The sequence below is a fragment of the Phacochoerus africanus genome, chromosome 15, assembly GCF_016906955.1.
Source record: "Phacochoerus africanus isolate WHEZ1 chromosome 15, ROS_Pafr_v1, whole genome shotgun sequence".
Classification (NCBI taxonomy): Eukaryota; Metazoa; Chordata; class Mammalia; order Artiodactyla; family Suidae; genus Phacochoerus; species Phacochoerus africanus.
Genome location: NC_062558.1, coordinates 52,136,656 through 52,149,950, shown reverse-complemented (window position 1 = coordinate 52,149,950; position 13,295 = coordinate 52,136,656). Strand labels below are relative to the sequence as shown.

General features: G+C 40.8%; 1 protein-coding gene across 1 annotated transcript in view; it reads right to left on the bottom strand.

Moving 5' to 3' along the window:
* The window catches only part of FMN2 (formin 2), a 296,800-nt gene that overhangs the window by 158,422 nt on the left and 125,083 nt on the right, over positions 1-13,295 (bottom strand). The window contains exon 7 of the mRNA XM_047762652.1: positions 11,644-11,788. Coding sequence (XP_047618608.1) covers positions 11,644-11,788 — 145 coding nt within the window. The remainder of the gene's footprint in view (positions 1-11,643; positions 11,789-13,295) is intronic.

The window sequence follows — 13,295 nt, the reverse complement described above, 5'->3', positions numbered from 1 at the left end:
GAGCTGTGGTGTAGGTTACAGATGTGGCTCAGATCTGGTGTTGCTGTGGCTGTGGCATAGGCCAGCGGCTACAGCTCCAATTAGACCCCTAGCCTGGGAACCTCCATGTGCCACAGGTGCGGCACTCAAAAAACAGACGGAAAAAAAAAAAAAGTCTCCATCCTAGTCTCCAACTAAATAAAATATCATACTTACACTCATATAAAATATTTCACATCCATACTTATGACTTAATGGTTAAGAGCCCAAGTTCTGGAGCCAGATGGCTGTTATCTGCCCCTTATTATCCTGGGAATATTATAATCCCTCTATCCCTCGGTTTTCTGTACTATACACCAAGGATTAAACTGTCTCCCTCACAGGTCTATGGGGATGAAATGAACTGATATCAGAGTGCTGAGATAATGCCTGGCAGATGTCACATAACGCCCAACACGCCTGGAGGTTCCATGGTTGCTATGACTGTTGTCACAATCACCACGAATACTATTACTGTTGCTAAAGCTGCTACTTCTACCACTACTGAATTTACTTTGCTCATGAACTCATTTGACATAGCATTAACCAGAAACTGATTTTTAAGGCATTCTTAATATCATTCCAATTTAAACTGTCCCACTTTCTTGTTCAGAAGCTCAAGTTCAATTTAATCTTTATTTGGACACAAAAGGTTCCAAGGTGGCCTTAGGCTCATTATCAACATTAACAATCACTGAACCAGCCCAATAAGAGGGAGGACATTGGGTTAAATGTGTACTAATTCGAGAACATTCCTTAAAAATGGGCAAGTGTGTATGTGTATGATGCAAAGACCTCATGTGAGACTAGTTTTTCTCTTGATTTCTCAAGAGACAGGCTTGTTGTTGGGCCGAGTTAGCAGTTGATGTTTAATTCTGATCTGTAAGTGTCATCCTCATTTGCTAAAGGAAAATTTTGTCAATTCATTTTCTGATAAACTCCCATAAACCTTCTCAAAATGAGGAAGGGTAGGGTAAGACAACACAGAACATAAATATAATTCAGTTCCATGAAAAAATATGAAATGTACTGTCTTAGGCTCCTGAGAGGAGAAAGGATTCAGAAATGCAAGACATTCATCCCTCTGCTAACTCCAGGCGTCTTCCTCCTTATGCCAAACTTTAAGTGTCCAGCTCAGGAAATTTCCATTACCACACTGACAACATTTCTCCTGAAAGTGTGAAAATAGCACAGTAAGTGTCAGTGCATTCAGCCACCATCTCACATTCAAGAAGAGGATGGGAGGGGGCAGAGCAAGATGGTGGAGGAATAAGAAGTCAGGCTCACCTTCTCCCACAAACACATCAAAAAAACACATCTACATGTAAAATGATTCACACAGAACATCAACTGAATGCTGGCAGAAGAACTTAAACCTCCAAAAAGGGCAAGAAACTCTTGACATAACTGGGTAGAACAAAAGAAAAAAAGAGAGAGAAAAGGAATCAGGGTGGGACTAGCATTCCTGAGAGGGAGCCGTGAAGGAGAAAAAGAACCCACATTCTGGGAAGCTGCCTAACTGCTGGAAAGATCAGTGGGGTTGGAGGGACCTCAAAAATCACCAAGAAAAGTGCAGCAGCTGGACTGAGAACAGCAAAAGCAGAGTGAGAGCCGCACACACAGATCATCTGTACCACCGGCCTGGACACCACAGCCTGAGATGCTTGGGCAGGGGCTGGAAGCTGAGACTTAGGCTCTGAAGGTCAGTCCCGGGAAGAGGATTGGGGCTGGCTGTGTGAGGACAGCCTGAGGGGCTAAGGAGCAGTGCACCACGGGGCGGGGGAACAGTATGCCAAGGGCTAGGGAGAGGAATACCAGAGCAGAGGGAACCTGGGAGAAGGTCTGGACCGGTAGGAGAGGCAAGGGGCCATTGCTGGGGAGGAGGGAAGAGGAGGGGTGGACCACTGTAGAAAACTCCCTGCACTAGAGCATGAGCATGCCCACAGGCACTCAGAGGGCAGGGTGGCTCTGACGCAGCCTACAAGCAGCAAGAAGCCTCTTGCTCATTTAGGGGAGACTGGGCGCTTCTTGTGCAGGCTACCAGTGGCCAGGCACCTCTTTGTGTGGGCTAAGGGCCTCAAGGGGCTAGGTGCAATGTGGGGCCTCTTGCATGATCTACAGATGGTAGGGACAGACTAGAGTGGTCATCTCAGAGCCCAGAGGGAAGAGTGGCTTGCACCACTGGGGGCCTGTGAGTGAGCTCCACCTGTGACCCCAGTCACCTCAGGGGTTGGCAAAGAAGAAAAAAAGGGTACTGCTACCAAGCACCATAAGCTGTGCTCTCACTCCCCTGGGAACACACCCTCCCTTGTAGCTGCCACTGCCAAATGCTCTGGGCGGTGGCCAGACACTTGGTCACTGTCCCTTCTCAGGAACCTGCAACTAGGAACAGCTTGTCCAGCACCTCCTGTGGGGGCTAAGCAGGACAAGGTGCTTCCGGCATGGTCTACAGGAGGCAGGGGCAAACCGCCGCAGTTATCTCTAGCTCCAGAGGTGGAAGTGGCTTGCCACCACTAGGGGTCCGTGAACAGACACCACTTGCAGCCCCATTCACTTCACAGGCACCACAGAGGAGGACACTGTGACCGAAAAGCACCTGTTGGTGCTCTCGCACCCCTGGGAACACACCCGCCCTGCTGCTGCCACTGCCAAACACTGCCGGCAATGCAGTGCCTGATCTCTATCACTTCCCAGGATCCCGCAACTAGGAGCAGCCTGTGCAGCACCTCCTATGTGGGCTAAGTGAGACGGGTTGCTTCAAGCATAGGCTACAGGTGGCGGGGGCAAACCACCACAGTTATCACTGACTCTAGAGACTGTCACGGCCATTCCCACTAGAGGTCTCTTAACAGGCACCCCCCCCCCACGGTTCCAATCACCTCAGAGGAGGGCACTGCCATCCAACACGAGCTGTTGTTGCTCTCACTCCCCTGGGAACTCACGCACCCTGCTGTTGCTACTGCCAAACACTCTGGTCGTTTTGCAGATCTGCCTAGAGCTCACTACCACTTCCCAGGGCCCTGCAACTAGGAGTAGCCTGTGCCACCTTCCTGCAGGTCCTTGCTTCCGTAGAGAGCCCAACTGACTGCTGGCCCTACCCAGTGCCTCCTTCTCCCTGAAAACACACTGAGCATCCTGGGGATAACAGCCTGCTCACACCAAAGAGAGAGACAGCAAATATTCAAACTCCCACACCAAAAAATAATTAGTAACCCCTCCAAAATACAAAGGAGTACGCTTACATAGAAGTAGCCTCACAGACTACAGTTTGGCTTCCCCAAACTCACAGAAAAGAAAAACACAAGCAAGATGAGGAAGCTCAGAAACCATTCCCAGTTAAAGGAACAGGAGAATTCACCTAAAGCAGTCAACAATGAAACAGACCTCTGCAGCCTGACAGTCATTGAGTTCAAAAGGGAGATAGTTAGTGAAAATACTGAAGGAATTAAGAGAGGATATGAACAGTAATGCAGATTCCTATAGAAAGGCACTAGGAAATATAAGAAGGAGCCAAGAAAAACTAGACCATTCATTTGCAGAGATGCAAACTGAGCTAAAGGCAATAATGAGCAGAATGAATAATGCAGAGGAATGAACTAGTGATGTGGAAGATAGAATAATGGAAATCACCCAATCAGGACAGCAGACAAAAAAAACCAAATGAAAAAACATGAAAACCATATAAGGGACCTATGGGATAACATAAAGTGGGCCATCTGTGCATAATAGGACTTCCAGAAGGAGAAGACAAAAGGGGACTGAAAATATATTTGAAGAAATTACGGCTGAAAACTTTGCAAATCTAAAGGATACAGATATCAAGACACAGTAAGCACAGAGGGCCCCAAACAAGTTGAACCCAAACAGGCCCATACCAAGATATATTATAATAAAAATGGCAAAAGTTAAAGAGGATTCTAAAGGCAGCAAGAGAAAAGCAAAGCGTTAATTATAAGGGAGCCCCCATAAGGCTATCAGCTGATTTCTCTACAGCAACACTACAGGCCAGAAGGGAGTGGCAAGATATATTTAAAGTGCTGAAAGGAAAAAATGTGCAACCTAGAATACTCTATCCAGCAAGAGTATCATTCAAAATAGAAGGGGAAATTAAGAATTTCCCCAGCAAACAAAAGCTAAAAGAAATACTGAAAGGGCTTCCCTAAATGAAAAAAAAAAAAAAAAAGTAGGAAGAATTAGAATGGCAGAAACCACAATTGGGAAGCAGTCACTTACAAAGGCCAGCAACAGATCTAAACAGGAAGATGTTTTTTAAAAAAAAAAAAAAAGACATCAAAATCACAGAATGTGGAGAAGGAAAGTAAGAAAATATAATTCTTTTTTTATTTTAATGATGTGTTGGAGCCTATATGACTATCAGGCTAAAGCAAGCAGATATAAGAAGGGGTTAACACACTTAAAAAACAGGGCAACACAAATCAAAACCGAACATTACATTCACAAAAACTGAAAAGTACTTAAGCATAAAACAAATGGGAACCATCCAACCAAAAAAAAAAAAAAGGAAAGAGAAACAAAGAATCAACTGGAAAACGAGGTTTAAAATAGCAATAAGTACATATCTATCAATAATCACCTTAAATGTCAATGGACTGAATGCTCCAATCAAAAGACACAGAGTGGCAGAATTAGATAAGAAAGCAAAAACCTTCAATCTGCTGTCTACAAGAAACTCACCTTAGGGCAAAGGACACATACAGATTGAAAGTGAGGGGATGGGAAAAGATATTTCATGTCAATGGACAAGGCAGGAAAGCAGGAGTTGCAATACTCATGTCAGACGAAATAGACTTTAAAACAAGGCCATGAAGAATGACAAAGAAAGACACTATTTAATGGTTAAAGGATCCATTCAAGAAGAGGATATTACAATCATCAATATATGTGCCCCTAACGTAGGAGCACCCAGATACCTACGACAAATACTAACAGACATTTAAAAAGATAAATGGATGGGAATACAATCACGGCAGGAGACTTTAACACCCCACTCACTTCAAGGGACAGATCCTCCAGACAGAAAATCAGTAAGGCAAGAGAGAGCCTAAAGGACACAATAGAAAAGTTAGACTTAATTGACATTTGCAGGACATTACATCCAAAAAAATCAGAATATACATTCTTCTCAGGTGCACAAGGAACATTCTCAAGAATTGATCACGTACTGGGGCACAAAGCTAACCTCAACAGATTCAAGAGTATAGAAATTATTTCAAGTATCTTCTCTGACCACAATGGCATGAAACTAGAAATCAACCACAGGAAGAGAAATGAGAAAAAAAACACTACACGGAGACTAAGCAACATGCTACTAAAAACCCCATGGGTCAATGAGGAAATCAAGAAGGAAATTAAAAAATAGCTCAAGACAAATGATAATGAAGACACAACCACGCAAAATCTATGGGATGCTGCAGAAGCAGTGCTCAGAGGGAAATTCACAGCAATACAGGCCTTCCTCAAAAAAGAAGAAAAAAATCTCAAATCGACAACTTAACCCACCGCCTAAATGAAATAGATAAAGAAGAACAAACAAAACGTAAAGTCATCAGAAGAAAGGAAATCATAATGGTCAGAGAGGAAATCAATAAAATAGAGATTAGGAGTTCCCGTCGCGGCGCAGTGGTTAACGAATCCGACTAGGAACCATGAGGTTGCGGGTTCGGTCCCTGCCCTTGCTCAGTGGGTTAATGATCCAGCGTTGCCGTGAGCTGTGGTGTAGGTTGCAGGCGCGGCTTGGATCCAGGGTTGCTGTGGCTCTGGCGTAGGCCGGCAGCTACAGCTCCGATTCGACCCCTAGCCTGGGAACCTCCATATGCCGAGGGAGCGGCCCAATAAATAGCAAAAAGACAAAAAAAAAATTAGAAGAGTTACGTTATAATAAAAAATAAATAAATAAAATAGAGATTAAAAAACAATAGAAAAAATCAATAAACCAAGAGCTGGTTCTTTGAAAAGGGAAACAAAATTGGCAAACCTCTGGCCTGACTCACCAAGAAGAGGAGAGGAAAAACTCAAATAAACAAAATAAGAAATGAAAAAGGAGAGGTCACAACAGATACTACTGAAATACAAGAAAACCATGAGAGAATACCATGAACAATGGTATGCTAACAAATTTAACAACCTAGAAGAAATGGACAACTTTCTAGAGACTTACAGCCTGCCAAAACTGAATCGAGAAGAAATAGATCAACAGACCAATTGCCAGAAATGAAATTGAGTATGTCATAAAAACACTCCCTACAAATAAAAGCCCAAGACCAGATGGCTCCACAGGTTAGTTCTACCAAACGTACAAAGAGGATCTGGTGCCCATCCTCCTTAAACTTTTTCAAAAGGTTGAAGAAGAAGGAACACTCCTAAAGACATTCTATGACACCACCATCACCCTAATTTCAAAATCAGACCAAGATACCACCAAAAAAGAAAACTAGAGGCCAATATCTTTGATGAATATAGACACAAAAATTCTCGACAAAATTTTAGCCAACTGAATCCAACAACATATAAAAAAGATCATACACCACAACCTGGTGAGATTCCTCCCAGGTGCACCAGGATGGTTCAACATATGCAAATCAATCAATGGCATACACCACACTAACAAAAGAAAAGTCAAAAACCACATGATCATCTCCACAGATGCAGAGAAAGCATCTGACAAAGTCCAACATCCATTCATGATAAAAACTCTTACCAAAGTGGGTATAGAGAGAACATTCCTTAACATAATAAAGGCCATTTATGACAAACCCACAGCAAATATAATACTCAATGGAGAAAAGCTGAAAGCCTTCCCACTAAAATCTGGAACAAGACAAGGATGCCCACTCTCACCAGTGTTACTCAACGTGGTACTGGAAGTCCCAGCCCCAACAATCAGACAAACAAAAGAAATACAAGGCATCCAAATAGGAAGAGAAGAGGTAAAACTGTCACTGTATGCAGATGACCTGATACTATATATAGAAAACCCTATGGACTCAACCCAAAAAGTACCTGAACTGGCTAACAAATTCAGCAAAGTAGCAGGATATAAGATTAACATTCAGAAATCAGTTACACTTCTGTATACTAACAATTAGAAAAGGAATACAAAAATACAATACCTTGTAAAATTGCCCTCCAAAAAATCAAATACCTGGGAGTATACCTGACCAAGGAGATGAAAAACTTACATGCCGAGAACTATAAAACATTAATCAAGGAAATTAAAAAGGATTCTAAGAAATGGAAAGATATTCCATGCTCTTGGGTTGGAAAAATTAATATTATTGAAAAGGCCATACTACCCAAAGCAATCTACAGATTCCATGCAATCCCTATCAAATTACCCATGACATTTTTCACAGAACTAGAACAAACAATCCAAAAATTTATGTGGAACCACAAAAGACCCAGAATTTCCAACGCAATTCTGAGGAACAAAAACCAAGCAGGAGGCCTAACTCTCCCAGACTTCAGGCAGTATTACAAAGCCACAGTCATCAAGACAGGGTGATACTGGTACCAAAGCAGACATGCAGACCAATGGAACAGAATAGAGAACCCAGAAATAAACCCAGACACCCATGGTCAATTAATCTTTAACAAGGGAAGCAAAAGCGTAAAATGGGTAAAAGACAGTCTTTTCATCAAGGGGTGCTGGAAAAACTGGACAGCTGCATGCAAATCAATTAAACTAGAACACATCCTCACATCATGCACAAAAATAAACTCAAAATGGCTTAAAAACTTAAATGTAAGACAAGACATCATCAAACTTTGAGAAGAGAACACAGGCAAAACATTCTCTGACATCAAACTTACAAATGTTTTCTCAGCTCAGTCTCCCAAAGCAACAGAAATAAAAGCAAACATAAACCAATGGGACCTAATCAAACTGACAAGCTTTTGCACAGCAAAGGAAACCATAAAAAAAAAAAACCAAACAAACCAAAAAGACAACTTACAGAATGGGAGAAAATAGTTTCAAATGATGCAACTGACAAGGGCCTAATCTCTAAAATATACCAACAACTTACACAACTCAACAACAAAAAAGCCAACAACTCAATTGAAAAATGGGCAAAAGACATGAATAGACCTTTCTCCAAGGAAGATAAACACATGGCCAACAAGCACTTGAAACAATGCTCAACATGCCTGATTACTAGAGAAATGCAAATCAAAACTACCACGAGATACCACCTCACACCAGTCAGGATGGCCATCATTAATAAGTCCACAAATAACAAATGCTGGAGGGGGTGTGGAGAAAAGGGAACCCTCTTGCACTGTTGGTGGGAATGTAAGATGGTACAACCATTACGAAGAGCAGTATGGCGGTGCTTTAGAAAACTATACATAGAACTACCATATGACCCAGCAATCCCACTCTTGGGCATATATCTGGACAAAACTTTCCTTGAAAAAGACACATGTACCCTTATGTTCATTGCGCCACTATTCACAACAGCCAAGACATGGAAACAACCTAAATGTCCACTGAAAGATGAATGGATTAAGAAGATGTGGTATATACACACAATGGAATACTACTCAGCCATAAAAAGAACAAAATAATGCCATTTGCAGCAACATGGATGGAACTAGAGACTCCCCACACTAAGTGAAGTTAAGTCAGAGAAAGACAAATACCATATGATATCGCTTATATCTGGAATCTAATATATGGCAAAAATGAACCTTTCCACAGAAAAAAAAAATCATGGACTTGTAGAACAGACTTAGGTTTCCAAGAGGGAGGGGGGGAGGGGGTGCTTGGGGTTAACAGATGCACACTATTGCCTTTGGGATGGATTAGCATCGAGATCCTGCTGTGTAGCACTGGGAACTATGTCTGGTCACTTATGAAGGAGCATAATAATGTCAGAAAAAAGAATGTACACATGTATGTATAACTGGGTCACCATGCTGTACAGCAGAAAATTGACAGAACAGTGTAAACCACGTATAGTGGAAAAAAATAAAAACCATTATATATGGATAATGGATCACATAAAAGTTATTCAGCAATTTTGAAATATTTAAAGAAAATCACAACTCTTAGCTTCCATCATATCTGAGAACAGCTTCAAATAACTCCATAAACACACTCTACAGCATGAAAAGCTATTCATTTCACTAGAAGTGAACCATGAGGTACCAAAGTATCTTCTTATAAAAGGGGAATAGCAGGTTACACAGTTTGAGCTATGCACCGTCTGCTTACACATAGGTTTATTGCAGCAGTAAATACTGCAGGGCTACACCATCTGAGGGTGGCTGAAATCATGGGTGGGGAACCTCAGGTACAGAGAGACCCTGTTTACAAATGGATGGCTATAATTTATCCATACCACATTATCCAGTGTATCTGCATGCATTTTGAAATTACATATTCCTTAAACACAATTTTAAATATCTCAAGTAGATGGAATGGATAGATTTTTCTTCCAAATACAACAAAGTTAAATAAAACTACTTTCTTCAGCAATACAACACTTTGCAGCAGATTTTTCTCTCACCCACATACTGTAAAAAAAACAACGCACAAACAAACAAACAACCTCATCCCTCCAAAAACAGCTAGAAAAAGCAGAGCTGAATACAAGACCTGGCCAAGGTGATGATGACAAACTTACTGGCAGTCATAATGGACACTGTTCTTTGAGCTTAAGGTCAACAGGAGCACCACTACCAGGTCAAATGACAACACTGCAAAGGCTCTTACCTACAGTTTATGCAAAGTCCTCACAACACGCTGAGGCGACTCTGTTGAGATGACGTTCAACACAGATTCACTGTTCACATGCAGAGAGGCCATCTCATGCCAACTAGCCGAGTTTGAGGTCTTAATGATTTGTACATAAATCTTATTTCAGTAAAGCTTAAAAACAATACTATGTCAAAGAAATCATGAAATCCTATACTCAGCAGGCAACGAATGAGGTGTCTTCCTTATCTCTGTTCACTTAACAGAAAAAAGTGGTAATGGAAGGTAGGGAAGGCAGGGTTTGCCTTTTTGAGAATTTCATCCCTAGATAAGAGAAATCTACCCATTCATCATGTGATGATGCTGCTGCCTTGTTCCCCATGATGTCTGCATCCTAGCCCGTATTCCCCATCCAGACAGCTTTTCCATCTCTGAGACAGTCCATGAGAGAACATAGGACAACTCAGCCTAAGTGTGCTATATGCAAACACAGCATGGAAGAGATTTTCAAAATATCTACGTAAACCAGAAAAATGTGGTTTTTCCATTTACCTTTATTCCACTGACAAAGCCACTTTGGCCATACTGATTACTATGAGATGAATGATTTTCTGGCTATTAATCATCACTGAGTATAGTCATTGATATTTAGAAAGTCCTCTTCCTACAGCCAGCTAGCTGTTCATTGGTTTAAATGAATATTTATTCAGTGCCTGTAATGTGCCAGGTTTACCAGTCACCAGCAACCAGCTATAACACAATAAATGGTTCTGAAAAATTCAGCTGCATCATATTTGAGTTTTCATCATTCTCAGATTAACAGAAACGCCTGGGATAAGAGTGCTCATCCACTTAGCCAGAGACTTCATTCAAATCTACCCCTTCTGGCTGGATTTCCTAATACCCATCTGGTGGGAGCTGTCTGCTCTGAAATAAATATCAGTGGGAATAACTCTGGGTTACATGTCGGGCTACAACTTCCAGGTAAGAGGCAAAAATTCAAGGAATCATATCACCCCTTAGTTGTCACTCATCTGGGGAGACTTCAGGCTTCACTTATCTCTCTTTCTCTGAACTGAAAAGACAGAGTTCTGACCATTTCTTTTCTCTGTGCCCTCCCTTCACCCTGCAAAAGTGAGAAACACAGCCACTCCCTATCTTAGAGTGAAGTATGGGCACCAATGGCAATTCCACCTGGGCTCACTGTTCTGGTTTTTTACTCTAATTTTCTGAATGACTGTCTTGAGAAATTTACAGTATTTCATGACCAAGGGCACTGGGTGGATCAGCTAAAAAAACATTGATTGAGAATGTTTTTCTCTGAATGCATTATTTTTTCTTTTTATAACTCAGGTGTCACAGAATAGATCAAAGGATCTAACACAGAAGGGAGATGTTGGAACCGAATACAAAGTTCTCTTTCCTATGTCAGGTACAATGTGATTGTTTACCTGGGTTCTACAGGGCATCTACTTCAGCTATTATAATGGCAACAAAATACCAAACACATTATTGGTTACTAAAGATTGGATTTCTTGCTTGTTTTTCTTTGGTCATTGTTAACTTTCTTTCCATCCATACTAGCACTAAGATGGATTTCTATCAAGTGACAATTTATTTCTATAAGATGAGTGATTCTGGAAACAAGCAATTGCTGAAATGTTGGAAATATGTATCATGAGGCTACAAATAAAATGGAAGATGATCACCTGCTGGAGATAATTATTTGTTTTTCTATTTGGGAAAGTCTCACTTAAACACATGTTCTGAAATTCTAATCTCTGCTATCTGCTTATGGACTATGGAGGTTACACAGCCCGGCAAACAATTTCAAAGCTTTTCTCTAATGAAAGTTCACATTTATGCCCAAAAGACTGTCTAATTTCAAAAAACACATGAGTACTCACTTGTTTAGCCTTGGTCTTTGTGATGGTGTCAGAAATAGGTTTCTTCCTTTCTTTTACTGTAGTTTTAGAAAATAATTCCTCAAATTCATGACAATCTATGGATGGTTCTTCAATTTTTTCCCAAATAAGTGAAGCACTGGAATCTCTAAAGTTAAGCAAAAGACCAGTGAGAGAGCCATCAAACCAAACTGCAAGACATCATGGTGAGCATGGACAGAACGAGGGCAGGAAGGATAAAGGGTGGGAGAGAAAAATGGGACAGGAAGTCAGGCAACAGTGGAGGAAGGAGGATCAGGAGGAAAGATGTTCTTTTCTTTAGGATCACCATTTGTGCAGCCAACTTAATGAGAAATAGCATCAATACAGAATGAAACCTTTGCCTAGAAATAACTTTCAGAAATTCTCAGTCATCAAGTCACTGAACACAAACATAAAAGAAAAACCCCTCTTAGTATAGCTATTAAGGCAGGAAATGTCTTATATCTCACAATCCCAACCTGACAAATAAGTGTTGTGGCTTATTTGTGGGTTAAAAATAAATCATTTTGTGATACACAATGGTACCTTCATCTCCCCACCACGGCCTGTCATTCCGTATCACCTAACTTCTCAATGACTGCAGACTCACGTAGTACTACCTAAAAATGGGAGATCCATTTTTAAAAAGCCAAGAAAAAAAAAAAAAAACCTCATAAATGTACATGGATAAAATGAGTTTGGGGCACAGTCTGAAATGGTGCATCAGCACATATGTGACATGGCAAATTTCTTAGAAAATGAGCTGCAAAGTGAGAAGTCAAAATAGATACGTTTTCTCCCCAATATGATTCAGTGAAGGTAAAATTAAGATAAGAAATGAGAATGAGCCTGGTAAATCTATTTCTAAATCTGTGCTACATGGAACACTTAGAAATTCCAAGAATCACGCGAATGTAGGACAAGGAAGTCTGGTGAAACTGAAAGGGCATATTTTATTCTTACACCATCACATTGTTCAGCTGTTTCCCAGCACCACCCCAGGGTCAAGAAGTAGGCTGTGGACCATGCAGGGGTAATACACCAGCAGGGTACCTGGGGGAAACATTCTTTTACAGATGTCCTATCTTTTATAAAAATCATATAAATTTATTATTTTATGACCTCATAGTGTCACAAATCATCTGTAGAAGTACCACCAAATGCTCAGAACTAAATTCTTTCACACGGGTATTGATGTGTATTCTTGTGTAACATGCTTCTGAAAAGACTACTGCAAACAGAATAGTAAAACAAGATTGCCTTCAAAAGGATGCAGAAAACATCCTCAAGAATCAGTCTAAGGATTTGATTTATTTCTATAATTTCTATAAGCTACTTGTCAAAGTGAGGTTCTGCAAGGAGGCAACAAAGCATGTATGCTATGAAAAATATATCCCCCTACCTTTAAAAAGTCGATCAAAAACTATATTGACAGGTATCTGTACAATGATACATGTCATTTATTTCATCCCTTTGATATTTCTGAAGAAAAGTTTAAAATTTTAAATAAAAGATTGTTTCACTAAATATTGATGTAAGATACAGAGAATAGACTTGTGGTTGGCAAAGTGAGGGATTGGAGGAGGGATGGGCAGAGAGTTTGGGGTCAGTAGGTGCAAACTACTATATATAGG